This window comes from Hypanus sabinus, chromosome 29, assembly GCF_030144855.1.
Source record: "Hypanus sabinus isolate sHypSab1 chromosome 29, sHypSab1.hap1, whole genome shotgun sequence".
NCBI classification, from domain to species: domain Eukaryota; kingdom Metazoa; phylum Chordata; class Chondrichthyes; order Myliobatiformes; family Dasyatidae; genus Hypanus; species Hypanus sabinus.
Window position 1 is genome coordinate 33741674 of NC_082734.1, and position 23186 is coordinate 33764859.

At 59.0% G+C, this 23186-nt stretch overlaps 1 protein-coding gene across 1 annotated transcript in view; it reads left to right on the forward strand.

Annotated features, from left to right (window-relative positions):
* LOC132383224 (paxillin-like) overlaps positions 1–22922 on the forward strand; it is a 32617-nt gene extending 9695 nt beyond the window's left edge. The window contains exon 8 of the mRNA XM_059954131.1: positions 21969–22922. Coding sequence (XP_059810114.1) covers positions 21969–22235 — 267 coding nt within the window. The 3' untranslated portion in view covers positions 22236–22922. The remainder of the gene's footprint in view (positions 1–21968) is intronic.
* Positions 22923–23186: the final 264 nt, after the last annotated feature.

Sequence of the window (23186 nt, forward strand, 5' to 3'; positions counted from 1 at the left end):
TAATCCCACCCATACCCCACATTAATCCCACCCGTCCCCCACACTAATCCCACCTATACCCACATTAATCCCACCCGTCCCCGTTTCTAATCCCACCCGTCCCCCACACTAATCCCACCCGTCCCCCACACTAATCCCACCCGTCCCCCACACTAATCCCACCCGTCCCCCACATTAATCCCACCCATACCCCACATTAATCCCACCCGTCCCCCACACTAATCCCACCCATCCCCCACACTAACCCACCCGTCCCCCACACTAACCCACCCGTCCCCACACTAATCCCACCCCTACCCCACTCTAATCCCACCCGTACTCACATTAATCCCACCCGTCCCCCACACTAATCCCACCCGTCCCCCACACTAATCCCACCTGTCCCCCACACTAATCCCACCCGTCCCCCACACTAATCCCACCCGTCCCCCACACTAATCCCACCCGTCCCCACACTAATCCCACCCGTACCCCACTCTAATCCCACCCGTCCCCCACATTAATCTCACCCGTCCCCCACTCTAATCCCACCGTCCCCCACATTAATCCCACCCGTCCCCCACTCTAATCCCAACCATACCCGAAACTAACCCACCCGTCCCCCACATTAATCCCACCCGTCCCCACACTAATCCCACCCGTACTCACATTAATCCCACCCGTCCCCCACACTAATCCCACCCGTCCCCCACACTAATCCCACCCGTCCCCCACAATAATCCCACCCGTCCCCTCACTAATCCCACCCGTCCTCACATTAATCCCACCCGTCCCCCACACTAATCCCACCCATACCCCACACTAACCCACCCGTCCTCACACTAATCCCACCCATCCCCCACATTAATCCCACCCGTCCCCACATTAATCCCACCTACACCCCACACTAACCCACCCGTCCTCACACTAAACCCACCCGTCCTCACACTAATCCCACCCGTCCCCCACTCTAATCCCACCCGTCCTCACATTAATCCCACCCGTTCCCCACACTAATCCCACCCGTCCCCACTCTAATCCACCCGTCCCCCACACTAATCCCACCCATACCCCACACTAACCCAGCCATCCCCCACATTAATCCCACCCGTCCCCCACATTAATCCCACCCGTCCCCCACACTAACCCACCCATACCCCACACTAACCCACCCGTCCCCCACATTAATCCCACCCGTCCCCACACTAATCCCACCCGTCCCCACACTAACACACCCATACCCCACACTAACCCACCCGTCCCCACATTAATCCCACCCGTCCCCCACTCTAATCCCACCCGTCCTCACATTAATCCCACACATATCCCACACTAATCCCACCCATGCCCCACACTAACCCACCCATCCCCCACATTAATCCCACCCGTCCCCACACTAATCCCACCCATACCCCACACTAACCCACCCGTCCTCACATTAATCCCACCCGTCCCCACACTAATCCCACCCGTCCCCACACTAATCCCACCCATCCCCCACACTAATCCACCCATCCCCCACACTAATCCACCCATCCCCCACACTAACCCACCCGTCCCCCACACTAACCCACCCGTCCCCCACATTAATCCCAGCCGTCCCCCACACTAATCCCAGCCGTCCCCCACACTAACCCACCCGTCCCCCACATTAATCCCACCCGTCCCCCACACTAATCCCACCCGTCCCCCACACTAATCCCACCCGTCCCCCACACTAATCCCACCCGTCCCACACTCTAATCCCACCCGTCCCCTCTAATCCCACCCGTCCCCACATTAATCCCACCCGTCCCCCACACTAATCCCACCCGTCCCCCACTCTAATCCCACCCGTCCCCCACTTTAATCCCAACCGTCCCCACACTAATCCCACCCGTCCCCCACACTAACCCACCCGTCCCCCACATTAATCCCACCCGTCCCCCACATTAATCCCACCCATCCCCCACACTAATCCCACCCGTCCCCCACCCTAATCCCACCTATACCCACATTAATCCCACCCGTCCCCGTCTCTAATCACACCCGTCCCCCACATTAATCCCACCCGTCCCCCACACTAATCTCACCCGTCCCCCACACTAATCCCACCCGTCCCCCACATTAATCCCACCCGTCCCCACAGTAATCCCACCCATACCCCACACTAACCCACCCGTCCCCCACTCTAATCCCACCCGTCCCCACACTAATCCCACCCGTCCCCCACACTAATCCCACCCGTCCCCCACACTAATCCCACCCGTCCCCCACAATAATCCCACCCGTCCCCTCACTAATCCCACCCGTCCTCACATTAATCCCACCCGTTCCCCACACTAATCCCACCCATACCCCACACTAACCCACCCGTCCTCACACTAATCCCACCCATCCCCCACATTAATCCCACCCGTCCCCACATTAATCCCACCTACACCCCACACTAATCCACCCATCCCCCACACTAATCCACCCATCCCCCACACTAACCCACCCGTCCCCCACACTAACCCACCCGTCCCCCACATTAATCCCACCCGTTCCCCACACTAATCCCACCCGTCCCCACTCTAATCCACCCGTCCCCCACACTAATCCCACCCATACCCCACACTAACACAGCCATCCCCCACATTAATCCCACCCGTCCCCCACATTAATCCCACCCGTCCCCACACTAACCCACCCATACCCCACACTAACCCACCCGTCCCCACATTAATCCCACCCGTCCCCCACTCTAATCCCACCCGTCCTCACATTAATCCCACACATATCCCACACTAATCCCACCCATGCCCCACACTAACCCACCCATCCCCCACATTAATCCCACCCGTCCCCACACTAATCCCACCCATACCCCACACTAACCCACCCGTCCTCACATTAATCCCACCCGTCCCCACACTAATCCCACCCGTCCCCACACTAATCCCACCCATCCCCCACACTAATCCACCCATCCCCCACACTAATCCACCCATCCCCCACACTAACCCACCCATCCCCCACACTAACCCACCCGTCCCCCACATTAATCCCACCCGTCCCCCACACTAATCCCACCCGTCCCCCACACTAACCCACCCGTCCCCCACATTAATCCCACCCGTCCCCCACACTAATCCCACCCGTCCCCCACACTAATCCCACCCGTCCCCCACACTAATCCCACCCGTCCCACACTCTAATCCCACCCGTCCCCTCTAATCCCACCCGTCCCCACATTAATCCCACCCGTCCCCCACACTAATCCCACCCGTCCCCCACACTAATCCCACCCGTCCCCCACTCTAATCCCACCCGTCCCCCACTTTAATCCCAACCGTCCCCACACTAATCCCACCCGTCCCCCACACTAACCCACCCGTCCCCCACATTAATTCCACCCGTCCCCCACATTAATCCCACCCATCCCCCACACTAATCCCACCCGTCCCCCACCCTAATCCCACCTATACCCACATTAATCCCACCCGTCCCCGTCTCTAATCCCACCCGTCCCCCACATTAATCCCACCCGTCCCCCACACTAATCTCACCCGTCCCCCACACTAATCCCACCCGTCCCCCACATTAATCCCACCCGTCCCCACAGTAATCCCACCCATACCCCACACTAACCCACTCGTCCCCCACTCTAATCCCACCCGTCCCCACACTAATCCCACCCGTCCCCCACTCTAATCCCACCCGTCCTCAGATTAATCCCACCCGTCCTCAGATTAATCCCACCCGTCCCCACACTAATCCCACCCGTCCTCACATTAATCCCACCCGTCCCCCACACTAATCCCACCCATACCCCACACTAACCCACCCATCCCCCACACTAACCCACCCATCCCCCACACTAACCCATCCGTCCCCCACATTAATCCCACCCGTCCCCACACTAATCCCACCCATACCCCACACTAACCCAACCGTCCTCATGTTAATCCCACCCGTCGCCACATTAATCCCACCCGTCCCCACACTAATCCCACCCGTCCTCACATTAATCCCACCCGTCCCCCACACTAATCCCACCCATACCCCACTCTAACCCACCCGTCCTCCACACTAATCCCACCCATCCCCCACATTAATCCCACCCATACCCCACATTAATCCCACCCGTCCCCCACATTAATCCCACCTGTCCCCCACTCTGATCCCAACCGTACCCCACATTAATCCCACTCGTCCCCCACACTAATCCCACCCATACCCCACATTAATCCCACCCGTCCCCCACACTAATCCCACCTATACCCACATTAATCCCACCCGTCCCCGTCTCTAATCCCACCCGTCCCCCACACTAATCCCACCCGTCCCCCACACTAATCTCACCCGTCCCCCACACTAATCCCACCCATCCCCCACACTAATCCCACCCATCCCCCACATTAATCCCACCCATACCCCACACTAACCCACCCGTCCCCCACATTAATCCCACCCGTCCCCCACTCTAATCCCACCCATACCCGAAACTAACCCACCCGTCCCCCACATTAATCCCACCCGTCCCCACACTAATCCCACCCATACCCCACTCTAATCCCACACGTACTCACATTAATCACACCCGTCCCCCACACTAATCCCACCCGTCCCCCACACTAATCCCACCCGTCCCCCACACTAATCCCACCCGTCCCCACACTAATCCCACCCGTCCTCACATTAATCCCACCCGTCCTCAGATTAATCCCACCCGTCCCCACACTAAACCCACCCGTCCTCACACTAATCCCACCCGTCCCCCACTCTAATCCCACCCGTCCTCACATTAATCCCACCCGTTCCCCACACTAATCCCACCCGTCCCCACACTAATCCACCCGACCCCACACTAATCCCACCCATACCCCACACTAATCCCACCCATACCCCACACTAACCCAGCCGTCCCCCACATTAATCCCACCCGTCCCCCACATTAATCCCACCCGTCCCCCACACTAACCCACCCGTCCCCCATATTAATCCCACCCGTCCCCACACTAATCCCACCCATACCCCACACTAACCCACCCGTCCTCACATTACTCCCACCCGTCCCCACATTAATCCCACCCGTCCCCCACTCTAATCCCACCCGTCCTCACATTAATCCCACACATATCCCACACTAATCCCACCCATATCCCACACTAACCCACCCATCCCCCACATTAATCCCACCCGTCCCCACACTAATCCCACCCATACCCCACACTAACCCACCCGTCCTCACATTAATCCCACCCGTCCCGACATTAATCCCACCCGTCCCCACATTAATCCCACCCGTCCCCACATTAATCCCACCCGTCCCCACACTAATCCCACCCGTCCCCACACTAATCCACCCATCCCCCACACTAACCCACCCGTCCCCCACACTAACCCACCCGTCCCCCACATTAATCCCACCCGTCCCCCACACTAATCCCACCCGTCCCCCACACTAATCCCACCAGTCCCCCACACTAACCCACCCGTCCTCCACATTAATCCCACCCGTCCCCCACACTAATCCCACCCGTCCCCCACACTAATCCCACCAGTCCCTCACACTAACCCACCCGTCCTCCACATTAATCCCACCCGTCCCCCACATTAATCCACCCGTCCCCCACACTAATCCCACCTATACCCACATTAATCCCACCCGTCCCCGTCTCTAATCCCACCCGTCCCCCACACTAATCCCACCTATACCCTCATTAATCCCACCCGTCCCCGTCTCTAATCCCACCCGTCCCCACATTAATCCCACCCGTCCCCACACTAATCCCACCCATACCCCACACTAACCCACCCGTCCCCCACTCTAATCCCACCCGTCCTCACATTAATCCCACCCGTCCCCCACACTAATCCCACCCATACCCCACTCTAACCCACCCGTCCTCACATTAATCCCACCCGTCCTCACATTAATCCCACCCGTCCCCCACATTAATCCCACCCGTCCCCCACATTAATCCCACCCGTCCCCCACACTAATCCCACCTGTCCCCCACTCTGATCACACCCATACCCCACATTAATCCCACCCGTCCCCCACACTAATCCCACCCATACCCCACATTAATCCCACCAGTCCCTGTCTCTAATCCCACCCGTCCTCACATTAATCCCACCCGTCCCTGTCTCTAATCCCACCCGTCCTCACATTAATCCCACCCGTCCCCCACTCTAATCCCACCCGTCCCCCACTCTAATCCCACCCGTCCCCCACTTTAATCCCACCCATCCCCCACACTAATCCACCCATCCCCCACACTAACCCACCCGTCCCCCACACTAACCCACCCGTCCCCCACATTAATCCCACCCGTCCACCACAATAATCCCACCCGTCCCCCACACTAACCCACCCGTCCCCCACATTAATCCCACCCGTCCCCCACACTAATCCCACCCGTCCCCCACTCTAATCCCACCCGTCCCCACACTAATCCCACCCGTCCTCACATTAATCCCACCCGTCCCCCACACTAATCCCACCCGTCCCCCACTCTAATCCCACCCGTCCCCCACATTAATCCCACCCGTCCCCACACTAATCCCACCCGTCCTCACATTAATCCCACCCGTCCCCCACACTAATCCCACCCATACCCCACACTAACCCACCCGTCCCCCACATTAATCCCACCCGTCCCCCACACTAATCCCACCTATACCCACATTAATCCCACCCGTCCCCGTCTCTAATCCCACCCGTCCCCCACACTAATCCCACCTATACCCTCATTAATCCCACCCGTCCCCGTCTCTAATCCCACCCGTCCCCCACATTAATCCCACCCGTCCCCACACTAATCCCACCCATACCCGAAACTAACCCACCCGTCCCCCACATTAATCCCACCCGTCCCCACACTAATCCCACCCATACCCCACTCTAATCCCACCCGTACTCACATTAATCCCACCCATACTCACATTAATCCCACCCGTCCCCCACACTAATCCCACCCGTCCCCACACTAATCCCACCCGTCCCCCACACTAATCCCACCCGTCCCCCACATTAATCCCACCCGTCCCCACATTAATCCCACCCGTCCCCCACTCTAATCCCACCCGTCCTCACATTAATCCCACACATATCCCACACTAATCCCACACATACCCCACACTAACCCACCCATCCCCCACATTAATCCCACCCGTCCCCACACTAATCCCAGCCATACCCCACACTAACCCACCCGTCCTCACATTAATCCCACCCGTCCCCACATTAATCCCACCCGTCCCCACATTAATCCCACCCGTCCCCACACTAATCCCACCCATCCCCCACACTAATCCACCCGTCCCCCACACTAACCCACCCGTCCCCCACACTAACCCACCCGTCCCCCACACTAACCCACCCGTCCCCCACATTAATCCCACCCGTCCCCCACACTAATCCCACCCGTCCCCCACACTAACCCACCCGTCCCCCACATTAATTCCACCCATCCCCCACACTAACCCACCCGTCCCCCACACTAACCCACCCGTCCCCCACATTAATCCCACCCGTCCCCCACACTAATCCCACACGTCCCCCACACTAACCCACCCGCCCCCCACATTAATCCCACCCGTCCCCCACACTAATCCCACCCGTCCCCCACACTAATCCCACGCGTCCCCCACTCTAATCCCACGCGTCCCCCACTCTAATCCCACCCGTCCCCACACTAATCCCACCCGTCCTCACATTAATCCCACCCATACCCCACATTAATCCCACCCGTCCCCCACATTAATCCCACCTGTCCCCCACTCTGATCCCACCCGTACCCCACATTAATCCCACTCGTCCCCCACACTAATCCAACCCATACCCCACATTAATCCCACCCATACCCCACATTAATCCCACCCGTCCCCCACACTAATCCCACCTATACCCACATTAATCCCACCCGTCCCCGTCTCTAATCCCACCCGTCCCCCACACTAATCCCACCCGTCCCCCACACTAATCTCACCCGTCCCCCACACTAATCCCACCCATCCCCCACACTAATCCCACCCATCCCCCACATTAATCCCACCCATACCCCACACTAACCCACCCGTCCCCCACATTAATCCCACCCGTCCCCACACTAATCCCACCCATACCCCACTCTAATCCCACACGTACTCACATTAATCACACCCGTCCCCCACACTAATCCCACCCGTCCCCCACACTAATCCCACCCGTCCCCCACACTAATCCCACCCGTCCCCACACTAATCCCACCCGTCCTCACATTAATCCCACCCGTCCCCCACACTAATCCCACCCATACCCCACACTAACCCACCCGTCCTCACATTAATCCCACCCGTCCCCACACTAAACCCACCCGTCCTCACACTAATCCCACCCGTCCCCCACTCTAATCCCACCCGTCCTCACATTAATCCCACCCGTTCCCCACACTAATCCCACCCGTCCCCACACTAATCCACCCGACCCCACACTAATCCCACCCATACCCCACACTAATCCCACCCATACCCCACACTAACCCAGCCGTCCCCCACATTAATCCCACCCGTCCCCCACATTAATCCCACCCGTCCCCCACACTAACCCACCCGTCCCCCACATTAATCCCACCCGTCCCCACACTAATCCCACCCATACCCCACACTAACCCACCCGTCCTCACATTACTCCCACCCGTCCCCACATTAATCCCACCCGTCCCCCACTCTAATCCCACCCGTCCTCACATTAATCCCACACATATCCCACACTAATCCCACCCATATCCCACACTAACCCACCCATCCCCCACATTAATCCCACCCGTCCCCACACTAATCCCACCCATACCCCACACTAACCCACCCGTCCTCACATTAATCCCACCCGTCCCGACATTAATCCCACCCGTCCCCACATTAATCCCACCCGTCCCCACATTAATCCCACCCGTCCCCACACTAATCCCACCCATCCCCACACTAATCCACCCATCCCCCACACTAACCCACCCGTCCCCCACACTAACCCACCCGTCCCCCACATTAATCCCACCCGTCCCCCACACTAATCCCACCCGTCCCCCACACTAATCCCACCAGTCCCCCACACTAACCCACCCGTCCTCCACATTAATCCCACCCGTCCCCCACACTAATCCCACCCGTCCCCCACACTAATCCCACCAGTCCCCCACACTAACCCACCCGTCCTCCACATTAATCCCACCCGTCCCCCACATTAATCCACCCGTCCCCCACACTAATCCCACCTATACCCACATTAATCCCACCCGTCCCCGTCTCTAATCCCACCCGTCCCCCACACTAATCCCACCTATACCCTCATTAATCCCACCCGTCCCCGTCTCTAATCCCACCCGTCCCCACATTAATCCCACCCGTCCCCACACTAATCCCACCCATACCCCACACTAATCCCACCCGTACTCACATTAATCCCACCCGTCCCCCACACTAATCCCACCCGTCCCCCACACTAATCCCACCCGTCCCCCACAATAATCCCACCCGTCCCCTCACTAATCCCACCCGTCCTCACATTAATCCCACCCGTCCCCCACACTAATCCCACCCATACCCCACACTAACCCACCCGTCCTCACACTAATCCCACCCATCCCCCACATTAATCCCACCCGTCCCCACATTAATCCCACCCATACCCCACACTAACCCACCCGTCCTCACACTAAACCCACCCGTCCTCACACTAATCCCACCCGTCCCCCACTCTAATCCCACCCGTCCTCACATTAATCCCACCCGTTCCCCACACTAATCCCACCCGTCCCCACTCTAATCCACCCGTCCCCACACTAATCCCACCCATACCCCACACTAACCCACCCGTCCTCACACTAAACCCACCCGTCCTCACACTAATCCCACCCGTCCCCCACTCTAATCCCACCCGTCCTCACATTAATCCCACCCGTTCCCCACACTAATCCCACCCGTCCCCACTCTAATCCACCCGTCCCCCACACTAATCCCACCCATACCCCACACTAACCCAGCCATCCCCCACATTAATCCCACCCGTCCCCCACATTAATCCCACCCGTCCCCCACACTAACCCACCCATACCCCACACTAACCCACCCGTCCCCCACATTAATCCCACCCGTCCCCACACTAATCCCACCCGTCCCCACACTAACACACCCATACCCCACACTAACCCACCCGTCCCCACATTAATCCCACCCGTCCCCCACTCTAATCCCACCCGTCCTCACATTAATCCCACACATATCCCACACTAATCCCACCCATGCCCCACACTAACCCACCCATCCCCCACATTAATCCCACCCGTCCCCACACTAATCCCACCCATACCCCACACTAACCCACCCGTCCTCACATTAATCCCACCCGTCCCCACACTAATCCCACCCGTCCCCACACTAATCCCACCCATCCCCCACACTAATCCACCCATCCCCCACACTAATCCACCCATCCCCCACACTAACCCACCCGTCCCCCACACTAACCCACCCGTCCCCCACATTAATCCCACCCGTCCCCCACACTAATCCCAGCCGTCCCCCACACTAACCCACCCGTCCCCCACATTAATCCCACCCGTCCCCCACACTAATCCCACCCGTCCCCCACACTAATCCCACCCGTCCCCCACACTAATCCCACCCGTCCCACACTCTAATCCCACCCGTCCCCTCTAATCCCACCCGTCCCCACATTAATCCCACCCGTCCCCCACACTAATCCCACCCGTCCCCCACTCTAATCCCACCCGTCCCCCACTTTAATCCCAACCGTCCCCCACACTAATCCCACCCGTCCCCCACACTAACCCACCCGTCCCCCACATTAATCCCACCCGTCCCCCACATTAATCCCACCCATCCCCCACACTAATCCCACCCGTCCCCCACCCTAATCCCACCTATACCCACATTAATCCCACCCGTCCCCGTCTCTAATCACACCCGTCCCCCACATTAATCCCACCCGTCCCCCACACTAATCTCACCCGTCCCCCACACTAATCCCACCCGTCCCCCACATTAATCCCACCCGTCCCCACAGTAATCCCACCCATACCCCACACTAACCCACCCGTCCCCCACTCTAATCCCACCCGTCCCCACACTAATCCCACCCGTCCCCCACACTAATCCCACCCGTCCCCCACACTAATCCCACCCGTCCCCCACAATAATCCCACCCGTCCCCTCACTAATCCCACCCGTCCTCACATTAATCCCACCCGTTCCCCACACTAATCCCACCCATACCCCACACTAACCCACCCGTCCTCACACTAATCCCACCCATCCCCCACATTAATCCCACCCGTCCCCACATTAATCCCACCTACACCCCACACTAATCCACCCATCCCCCACACTAATCCACCCATCCCCCACACTAACCCACCCGTCCCCCACACTAACCCACCCGTCCCCCACATTAATCCCACCCGTTCCCCACACTAATCCCACCCGTCCCCACTCTAATCCACCCGTCCCCCACACTAATCCCACCCATACCCCACACTAACACAGCCATCCCCCACATTAATCCCACCCGTCCCCCACATTAATCCCACCCGTCCCCACACTAACCCACCCATACCCCACACTAACCCACCCGTCCCCACATTAATCCCACCCGTCCCCCACTCTAATCCCACCCGTCCTCACATTAATCCCACACATATCCCACACTAATCCCACCCATGCCCCACACTAACCCACCCATCCCCCACATTAATCCCACCCGTCCCCACACTAATCCCACCCATACCCCACACTAACCCACCCGTCCTCACATTAATCCCACCCGTCCCCACACTAATCCCACCCGTCCCCACACTAATCCCACCCATCCCCCACACTAATCCACCCATCCCCCACACTAATCCACCCATCCCCCACACTAACCCACCCATCCCCCACACTAACCCACCCGTCCCCCACATTAATCCCACCCGTCCCCCACACTAATCCCACCCGTCCCCCACACTAACCCACCCGTCCCCCACATTAATCCCACCCGTCCCCCACACTAATCCCACCCGTCCCCCACACTAATCCCACCCGTCCCCCACACTAATCCCACCCGTCCCACACTCTAATCCCACCCGTCCCCTCTAATCCCACCCGTCCCCACATTAATCCCACCCGTCCCCCACACTAATCCCACCCGTCCCCCACACTAATCCCACCCGTCCCCCACTCTAATCCCACCCGTCCCCCACTTTAATCCCAACCGTCCCCACACTAATCCCACCCGTCCCCCACACTAACCCACCCGTCCCCCACATTAATTCCACCCGTCCCCCACATTAATCCCACCCATCCCCCACACTAATCCCACCCGTCCCCCACCCTAATCCCACCTATACCCACATTAATCCCACCCGTCCCCGTCTCTAATCCCACCCGTCCCCCACATTAATCCCACCCGTCCCCCACACTAATCTCACCCGTCCCCCACACTAATCCCACCCGTCCCCCACATTAATCCCACCCGTCCCCACAGTAATCCCACCCATACCCCACACTAACCCACTCGTCCCCCACTCTAATCCCACCCGTCCCCACACTAATCCCACCCGTCCCCCACTCTAATCCCACCCGTCCTCAGATTAATCCCACCCGTCCTCAGATTAATCCCACCCGTCCCCACACTAATCCCACCCGTCCTCACATTAATCCCACCCGTCCCCCACACTAATCCCACCCATACCCCACACTAACCCACCCATCCCCCACACTAACCCACCCATCCCCCACACTAACCCATCCGTCCCCCACATTAATCCCACCCGTCCCCACACTAATCCCACCCATACCCCACACTAACCCAACCGTCCTCATGTTAATCCCACCCGTCGCCACATTAATCCCACCCGTCCCCACACTAATCCCACCCGTCCTCACATTAATCCCACCCGTCCCCCACACTAATCCCACCCATACCCCACTCTAACCCACCCGTCCTCCACACTAATCCCACCCATCCCCCACATTAATCCCACCCATACCCCACATTAATCCCACCCGTCCCCCACATTAATCCCACCTGTCCCCCACTCTGATCCCAACCGTACCCCACATTAATCCCACTCGTCCCCCACACTAATCCCACCCATACCCCACATTAATCCCACCCGTCCCCCACACTAATCCCACCTATACCCACATTAATCCCACCCGTCCCCGTCTCTAATCCCACCCGTCCCCCACACTAATCCCACCCGTCCCCCACACTAATCTCACCCGTCCCCCACACTAATCCCACCCATCCCCCACACTAATCCCACCCATCCCCCACATTAATCCCACCCATACCCCACACTAACCCACCCGTCCCCCACATTAATCCCACCCGTCCCCCACTCTAATCCCACCCATACCCGAAACTAACCCACCCGTCCCCCACATTAATCCCACCCGTCCCCACACTAATCCCACCCATACCCCACTCTAATCCCACACGTACTCACATTAATCACACCCGTCCCCCACACTAATCCCACCCGTCCCCCACACTAATCCCACCCGTCCCCACACTAATCCCACCCGTCCTCACATTAATCCCACCCGTCCTCAGATTAATCCCACCCGTCCCCACACTAAACCCACCCGTCCTCACACTAATCCCACCCGTCCCCCACTCTAATCCCACCCGTCCTCACATTAATCCCACCCGTTCCCCACACTAATCCCACCCGTCCCCACACTAATCCACCCGACCCCACACTAATCCCACCCATACCCCACACTAATCCCACCCATACCCCACACTAACCCAGCCGTCCCCCACATTAATCCCACCCGTCCCCCACATTAATCCCACCCGTCCCCCACACTAACCCACCCGTCCCCCATATTAATCCCACCCGTCCCCACACTAATCCCACCCATACCCCACACTAACCCACCCGTCCTCACATTACTCCCACCCGTCCCCACATTAATCCCACCCGTCCCCCACTCTAATCCCACCCGTCCTCACATTAATCCCACACATATCCCACACTAATCCCACCCATATCCCACACTAACCCACCCATCCCCCACATTAATCCCACCCGTCCCCACACTAATCCCACCCATACCCCACACTAACCCACCCGTCCTCACATTAATCCCACCCGTCCCGACATTAATCCCACCCGTCCCCACATTAATCCCACCCGTCCCCACATTAATCCCACCCGTCCCCACACTAATCCCACCCGTCCCCACACTAATCCACCCATCCCCCACACTAACCCACCCGTCCCCCACACTAACCCACCCGTCCCCCACATTAATCCCACCCGTCCCCCACACTAATCCCACCCGTCCCCCACACTAATCCCACCAGTCCCCCACACTAACCCACCCGTCCTCCACATTAATCCCACCCGTCCCCCACACTAATCCCACCCGTCCCCCACACTAATCCCACCAGTCCCTCACACTAACCCACCCGTCCTCCACATTAATCCCACCCGTCCCCCACATTAATCCACCCGTCCCCCACACTAATCCCACCTATACCCACATTAATCCCACCCGTCCCCGTCTCTAATCCCACCCGTCCCCCACACTAATCCCACCTATACCCTCATTAATCCCACCCGTCCCCGTCTCTAATCCCACCCGTCCCCACATTAATCCCACCCGTCCCCACACTAATCCCACCCATACCCCACACTAACCCACCCGTCCCCCACTCTAATCCCACCCGTCCTCACATTAATCCCACCCGTCCCCCACACTAATCCCACCCATACCCCACTCTAACCCACCCGTCCTCACATTAATCCCACCCGTCCTCACATTAATCCCACCCGTCCCCCACATTAATCCCACCCGTCCCCCACATTAATCCCACCCGTCCCCCACACTAATCCCACCTGTCCCCCACTCTGATCACACCCATACCCCACATTAATCCCACCCGTCCCCCACACTAATCCCACCCATACCCCACATTAATCCCACCAGTCCCTGTCTCTAATCCCACCCGTCCTCACATTAATCCCACCCGTCCCTGTCTCTAATCCCACCCGTCCTCACATTAATCCCACCCGTCCCCCACTCTAATCCCACCCGTCCCCCACTCTAATCCCACCCGTCCCCCACTTTAATCCCACCCATCCCCCACACTAATCCACCCATCCCCCACACTAACCCACCCGTCCCCCACACTAACCCACCCGTCCCCCACATTAATCCCACCCGTCCCCCACAATAATCCCACCCGTCCCCCACACTAACCCACCCGTCCCCCACATTAATCCCACCCGTCCCCCACACTAATCCCACCCGTCCCCCACTCTAATCCCACCCGTCCCCACACTAATCCCACCCGTCCTCACATTAATCCCACCCGTCCCCCACACTAATCCCACCCGTCCCCCACTCTAATCCCACCCGTCCCCCACATTAATCCCACCCGTCCCCACACTAATCCCACCCGTCCTCACATTAATCCCACCCGTCCCCCACACTAATCCCACCCATACCCCACACTAACCCACCCGTCCCCCACATTAATCCCACCCGTCCCCCACACTAATCCCACCTATACCCACATTAATCCCACCCGTCCCCGTCTCTAATCCCACCCGTCCCCCACACTAATCCCACCTATACCCTCATTAATCCCACCCGTCCCCGTCTCTAATCCCACCCGTCCCCCACATTAATCCCACCCGTCCCCACACTAATCCCACCCATACCCGAAACTAACCCACCCGTCCCCCACATTAATCCCACCCGTCCCCACACTAATCCCACCCATACCCCACTCTAATCCCACCCGTACTCACATTAATCCCACCCATACTCACATTAATCCCACCCGTCCCCCACACTAATCCCACCCGTCCCCACACTAATCCCACCCGTCCCCCACACTAATCCCACCCGTCCCCCACATTAATCCCACCCGTCCCCACATTAATCCCACCCGTCCCCCACTCTAATCCCACCCGTCCTCACATTAATCCCACACATATCCCACACTAATCCCACCCATACCCCACACTAACCCACCCATCCCCCACATTAATCCCACCCGTCCCCACACTAATCCCAGCCATACCCCACACTAACCCACCCGTCCTCACATTAATCCCACCCGTCCCCACATTAATCCCACCCGTCCCCACATTAATCCCACCCGTCCCCACACTAATCCCACCCATCCCCCACACTAATCCACCCGTCCCCCACACTAACCCACCCGTCCCCCACACTAACCCACCCGTCCCCCACACTAACCCACCCGTCCCCCACATTAATCCCACCCGTCCCCCACACTAATCCCACCCGTCCCCCACACTAACCCACCCGTCCCCCACATTAATTCCACCCATCCCCCACACTAACCCACCCGTCCCCCACACTAACCCACCCGTCCCCCACATTAATCCCACCCGTCCCCCACACTAATCCCACACGTCCCCCACACTAACCCACCCGCCCCCCACATTAATCCCACCCGTCCCCCACACTAATCCCACCCGTCCCCCACACTAATCCCACGCGTCCCCCACTCTAATCCCACGCGTCCCCCACTCTAATCCCACCCGTCCCCACACTAATCCCACCCGTCCTCACATTAATCCCACCCGTACCCCACATTAATCCCACTCGTCCCCCACACTAATCCAACCCATACCCCACATTAATCCCACCCATACCCCACATTAATCCCACCCGTCCCCCACACTAATCCCACCTATACCCACATTAATCCCACCCGTCCCCGTCTCTAATCCCACCCGTCCCCCACACTAATCCCACCCGTCCCCCACACTAATCTCACCCGTCCCCCACACTAATCCCACCCATCCCCCACACTAATCCCACCCATCCCCCACATTAATCCCACCCATACCCCACACTAACCCACCCGTCCCCCACATTAATCCCACCCGTCCCCACACTAATCCCACCCATACCCCACTCTAATCCCACACGTACTCACATTAATCACACCCGTCCCCCACACTAATCCCACCCGTCCCCCACACTAATCCCACCCGTCCCCCACACTAATCCCACCCGTCCCCACACTAATCCCACCCGTCCTCACATTAATCCCACCCGTCCCCCACACTAATCCCACCCATACCCCACACTAACCCACCCGTCCTCACATTAATCCCACCCGTCCCCACACTAAACCCACCCGTCCTCACACTAATCCCACCCGTCCCCCACTCTAATCCCACCCGTCCTCACATTAATCCCACCCGTTCCCCACACTAATCCCACCCGTCCCCACACTAATCCACCCGACCCCACACTAATCCCACCCATACCCCACACTAATCCCACCCATACCCCACACTAACCCAGCCGTCCCCCACATTAATCCCACCCGTCCCCCACATTAATCCCACCCGTCCCCCACACTAACCCACCCGTCCCCCACATTAATCCCACCCGTCCCCACACTAATCCCACCCATACCCCACACTAACCCACCCGTCCTCACATTACTCCCACCCGTCCCCACATTAATCCCACCCGTCCCCCACTCTAATCCCACCCGTCCTCACATTAATCCCACACATATCCCACACTAATCCCACCCATATCCCACACTAACCCACCCATCCCCCACATTAATCCCACCCGTCCCCACACTAATCCCACCCATACCCCACACTAACCCACCCGTCCTCACATTAATCCCACCCGTCCCGACATTAATCCCACCCGTCCCCACATTAATCCCACCCGTCCCCACATTAATCCCACCCGTCCCCACACTAATCCCACCCATCCCCACACTAATCCACCCATCCCCCACACTAACCCACCCGTCCCCCACACTAACCCACCCGTCCCCCACATTAATCCCACCCGTCCCCCACACTAATCCCACCCGTCCCCCACACTAATCCCACCAGTCCCCCACACTAACCCACCCGTCCTCCACATTAATCCCACCCGTCCCCCACACTAATCCCACCCGTCCCCCACACTAATCCCACCAGTCCCCCACACTAACCCACCCGTCCTCCACATTAATCCCACCCGTCCCCCACATTAATCCACCCGTCCCCCACACTAATCCCACCTATACCCACATTAATCCCACCCGTCCCCGTCTCTAATCCCACCCGTCCCCCACACTAATCCCACCTATACCCTCATTAATCCCACCCGTCCCCGTCTCTAATCCCACCCGTCCCCACATTAATCCCACCCGTCCCCACACTAATCCCACCCATACCCCACACTAACCCACCCGTCCCCCACTCTAATCCCACCCGTCCTCACATTAATCCCACCCGTCCCCCACACTAATCCCACCCATACCCCACTCTAACCCACCCGTCCTCACATTAATCCCACCCGTCCCCCACATTAATCCCACCCGTCCCCCACATTAATCCCACCCGTCCCCCACACTAATCCCACCTGTCCCCCACTCTGATCACACCCATACCCCACATTAATCCCACCCGTCCCCCACACTAATCCCACCCATACCCCACATTAATCCCACCCGTCCCTGTCTCTAATCCCACCCGTCCTCACATTAATCCCACCCGTCCCTGTCTCTAATCCCACCCGTCCTCACATTAATCCCACCCGTCCCCCACTCTAATCCCACCCGTCCCCCACTCTAATCCCACCCGTCCCCCACTTTAATCCCACCCATCCCCCACACTAATCCACCCATCCCCCACACTAACCCACCCGTCCCCCACACTAACCCACCCGTCCCCCACATTAATCCCACCCGTCCCCCACAATAATCCCACCCGTCCCCCACACTAACCCACCCGTCCCCCACATTAATCCCACCCGTCCCCCACACTAATCCCACCCGTCCCCCACTCTAATCCCACCCGTCCCCACACTAATCCCACCCGTCCTCACATTAATCCCACCCGTCCCCCACACTAATCCCACCCGTCCCCCACTCTAATCCCACCCGTCCCCCACATTAATCCCACCCGTCCCCACACTAATCCCACCCGTCCTCACATTAATCCCACCCGTCCCCCACACTAATCCCACCCATACCCCACACTAACCCACCCGTCCCCCACATTAATCCCACCCGTCCCCCACACTAATCCCACCTATACCCACATTAATCCCACCCGTCCCCGTCTCTAATCCCACCCGTCCCCCACACTAATCCCACCTATACCCTCATTAATCCCACCCGTCCCCGTCTCTAATCCCACCCGTCCCCCACATTAATCCCACCCGTCCCCACACTAATCCCACCCATACCCGAAACTAACCCACCCGTCCCCCACATTAATCCCACCCGTCCCCACACTAATCCCACCCATACCCCACTCTAATCCCACCCGTACTCACATTAATCCCACCCATACTCACATTAATCCCACCCGTCCCCCACACTAATCCCACCCGTCCCCACACTAATCCCACCCGTCCCCCACACTAATCCCACCCGTCCCCCACATTAATCCCACCCGTCCCCACATTAATCCCACCCGTCCCCCACTCTAATCCCACCCGTCCTCACATTAATCCCACACATATCCCACACTAATCCCACACATATCCCACACTAATCCCACCCGTCCCCCACTCTAATCCCACCCGTCCTCACATTAATCCCACACATATCCCACACTAATCCCACACATATCCCACACTAATCCCACCCATACCCCACACTAACCCACCCATCCCCCACATTAATCCCACCCGTCCCCACACTAATCCCAGCCATACCCCACACTAACCCACCCGTCCTCACATTAATCCCACCCGTCCCCACATTAATCCCACCCGTCCCCACATTAATCCCACCCGTCCCCACACTAATCCCACCCATCCCCCACACTAATCCACCCGTCCCCCACACTAACCCACCCGTCCCCCACACTAACCCACCCGTCCCCCACACTAACCCACCCGTCCCCCACATTAATCCCACCCGTCCCCCACACTAATCCCACCCGTCCCCCACACTAACCCACCCGTCCCCCACATTAATTCCACCCATCCCCCACACTAACCCACCCGTCCCCCACACTAACCCACCCGTCCCCCACATTAATCCCACCCGTCCCCCACACTAATCCCACCCGTCCCCCACACTAACCCACCCGCCCCCCACATTAATCCCACCCGTCCCCCACACTAATCCCACCCGTCCCCCACACTAATCCCACGCGTCCCCCACTCTAATCCCACGCGTCCCCCACTCTAATCCCACCCGTCCCCACACTAATCCCACCCGTCCTCACATTAATCCCACCCGTCCCCCACACTAATCCCACCCGTCCCCCACTCTAATCCCACCCGTCCCCCACTCTAATCCCACCCGTCCCCCACTCTAATCCCACCCGTCCCCCACATTAATCCCACCCGTCCCCACACTAATCCCACCCGTCCTCACATTAATCCCACCCGTCCCCCACACTAATCCCACCCATACCCCACACTAACCCACCCGTCCCCCACATTAATCCCACCCGTCCCCCACACTAATCCCACCTATACCCACATTAATCCCACCCGTCCCCGTCTCTAATCCCACCCGTCCCCCACACTAATCCCACCTATACCCTCATTAATCCCACCCGTCCCCGTCTCTAATCCCACCCGTCCCCCACATTAATCCCACCCGTCCCCACACTAATCCCACCCATACCCCACACTAACCCACCCGTCCCCCACTCTAATCCCACCCGTCCTCACATTAATCCCACCCGTCCCCCACACTAATCCCACCCATACCCCACACTAACCCACCCATACCGCACACTAACCCACCCATACCCCACACTAACCCACCCGTCCTCACATTAATCCCACCCGTCGCCACATTAATCCCACCCGTCCCCACACTAATCCCACCCGTCCTCACATTAATCCCACCCGTCCCCCACACTAATCCCACCCATACCCCACTCTAACCCACCCGTCCTCACATTAATCCCACCCGTCCCCCACATTAATCCCACCCGTCCCCCACATTAATCCCACCCGTCCCCCACACTAATCCCACCTGTCCCCCACTCTGATCACACCCATACCCCACATTAATCCCACCCGTCCCCCACACTAATCCCACCCATACCCCACATTAATCCCACCCATACCCCACATTAATCCCACCCGTCCCCGTCTCTAATCCCACCCGTCCCCGTCTCTAATCCCACCCGTCCCCCACACTAATCCCACCCGTCCCCCACACTAATCTCACCTGTCCCCCACACTAATCCCACCCATACCCCACACTAATCCCACCCATCCCCCACATTAATCCCACCCATACCCCACATTAATCCCACCCGTCCCCCACAATAATCCCACCTATACCCCACCCGTCCCCCTCTCTAATTCCACCTGTCCCCCACACTAATCCCACCCGTCCCCCACACTAATCCCACCCATACCCAGTCTAATCCCACCTGTCCCCGCACTAATCCCACTGCCCCCTCCCCATCCCCAAACTAATTCCTCCACCCCACACTCTCCCCACAGCCCTGTGTCAGTCCCCAAACTAATCCCACTGCCCCCTCCCCATCCCCAAACTAATCCCACTGCCCCCTCTCCCCATCCCCAAACTAATTCCTCCACCCCACACTCTCCCCACAGCCCTGTGTCAGTCCCCAAACTAATCCCACTGCCCCCTCCCCATCCCCAAACTAATCCCACTGCCCCCTCTCCCCATCCCCAAACTAATTCCTCCACCCCACTCTCCCCACAGCCCTGTGTCAGTCCCCAAACTAATCCCACTGCCCCCTCTCCCCATCCCCAAACTAATTCCTCCACCCCACACTCTCCCCACAGCCCTGTGTCAGTCCCCAATCTAATCCCGCTGCCCCACTCTCTGTGTAACACTGTCAGGTTTGTTTTCTGACGCTTAGACTAACCTTTGATCTGTTCTCTCTCTTCCCCCCTCTCTCTCCAACACCTCTCTTTCCCTCACCCCTTTCTCTTCTTCCGGTCGACCCACCCTCTGCCCCACATTCCCGTCTCTCTTGTTTCCGCACCCTCTGTCCCTCTCTCCCCGCGGACAGGACTGCTACACACCGTTCCTGGATGGCAGTTTCTTCGAACACGCTGGGCAGCCGTACTGCGAGACCCACTACCACCAGCGGCGGGGGTCCCTCTGCCTCGCCTGCCAGAAGCCCATCGCCGGCCGCTGCATCTCTGCCATGGGCGGCCGCTTCCACCCCGACCACTTCGTCTGTGCTTTTTGCCTCCGCCACCTCAACAAGGGCACCTTCAAGGAGCAGAACGGGAAGCCCTACTGCCACCCGTGTTTCGCCAAGCTTTTCGGCTAGACAGGTGGGACTGGGATACGCCTGGCTCCCGTCAGGCCAGCAGCCGCCTCCAACCGCCCCCAAATCCCCCTCCCTCCCCAACCCGCTCTCTCAGAAATGCCCCGATCCAACCTTCTGTCACTCAGTACTCGACACGCCCCCTGTAACTCAGGACAGGCCCCGCCCCGAACTCCTGTCACTCAGTACTCGACACGCCCCCTGTAACTCAGGACAGGCCCCGCCCCGAACTCCTGTCACTCAGTACTTGACACGCCCCCTGTAACTCAGGACAGGCCCCGCCCCGAACCCCTGTCACTCAGTACTCGACACGCCCCCTGTAACTCAGGACAGGCCCCGCCCCGAACCCCTGTCACTCAGTACTCGACACGCCCCCTGTAACTCAGGACAGGCCCCGCCCCGAACCCCTGTCACTCAGTACTCCACACGCCCCCTGTAACTCAGGACAGGCCCCGCCCCGAACTCCTGTCACTCAGTACTCGACACGCCCCCTGTAACAGGACAGGCCCCGCACCGAACTCCTGTCACTCAGTACTCGACACGCCCCCTGTAACTCAGGACAGGCCCCGCCCCGAACCCCTGTCACTCAGTACTCGACACGCCCCCTGTAACTCAGGACAGGCCCCGCCCCGAACCCCTGTCACTCAGTACTCGACACGCCCCCTGTAACTCAGGACAGGCCCCGCCCCGAACCCCTGTCACTCACTACTCAACACGCCCCCTGTAACTCAGGACAGGCCCCGCCCCGAACCCCTGTCACTCAGTACTCGACACGCCCCCTGTAACTCAGGACAGGCCCCGCCCCGAACCCCTGTCACTCAGTACTTGACACGCCCCCTGTAACTCAGGACAGGCCCCGCCCCGAACTCCTGTCACTCAGAAATCGACACGCCCCCTGTAACAGGACAGGCCCCGCCCCGAACCCCTGTCACTCAGTACTCGACACGCCCCCTG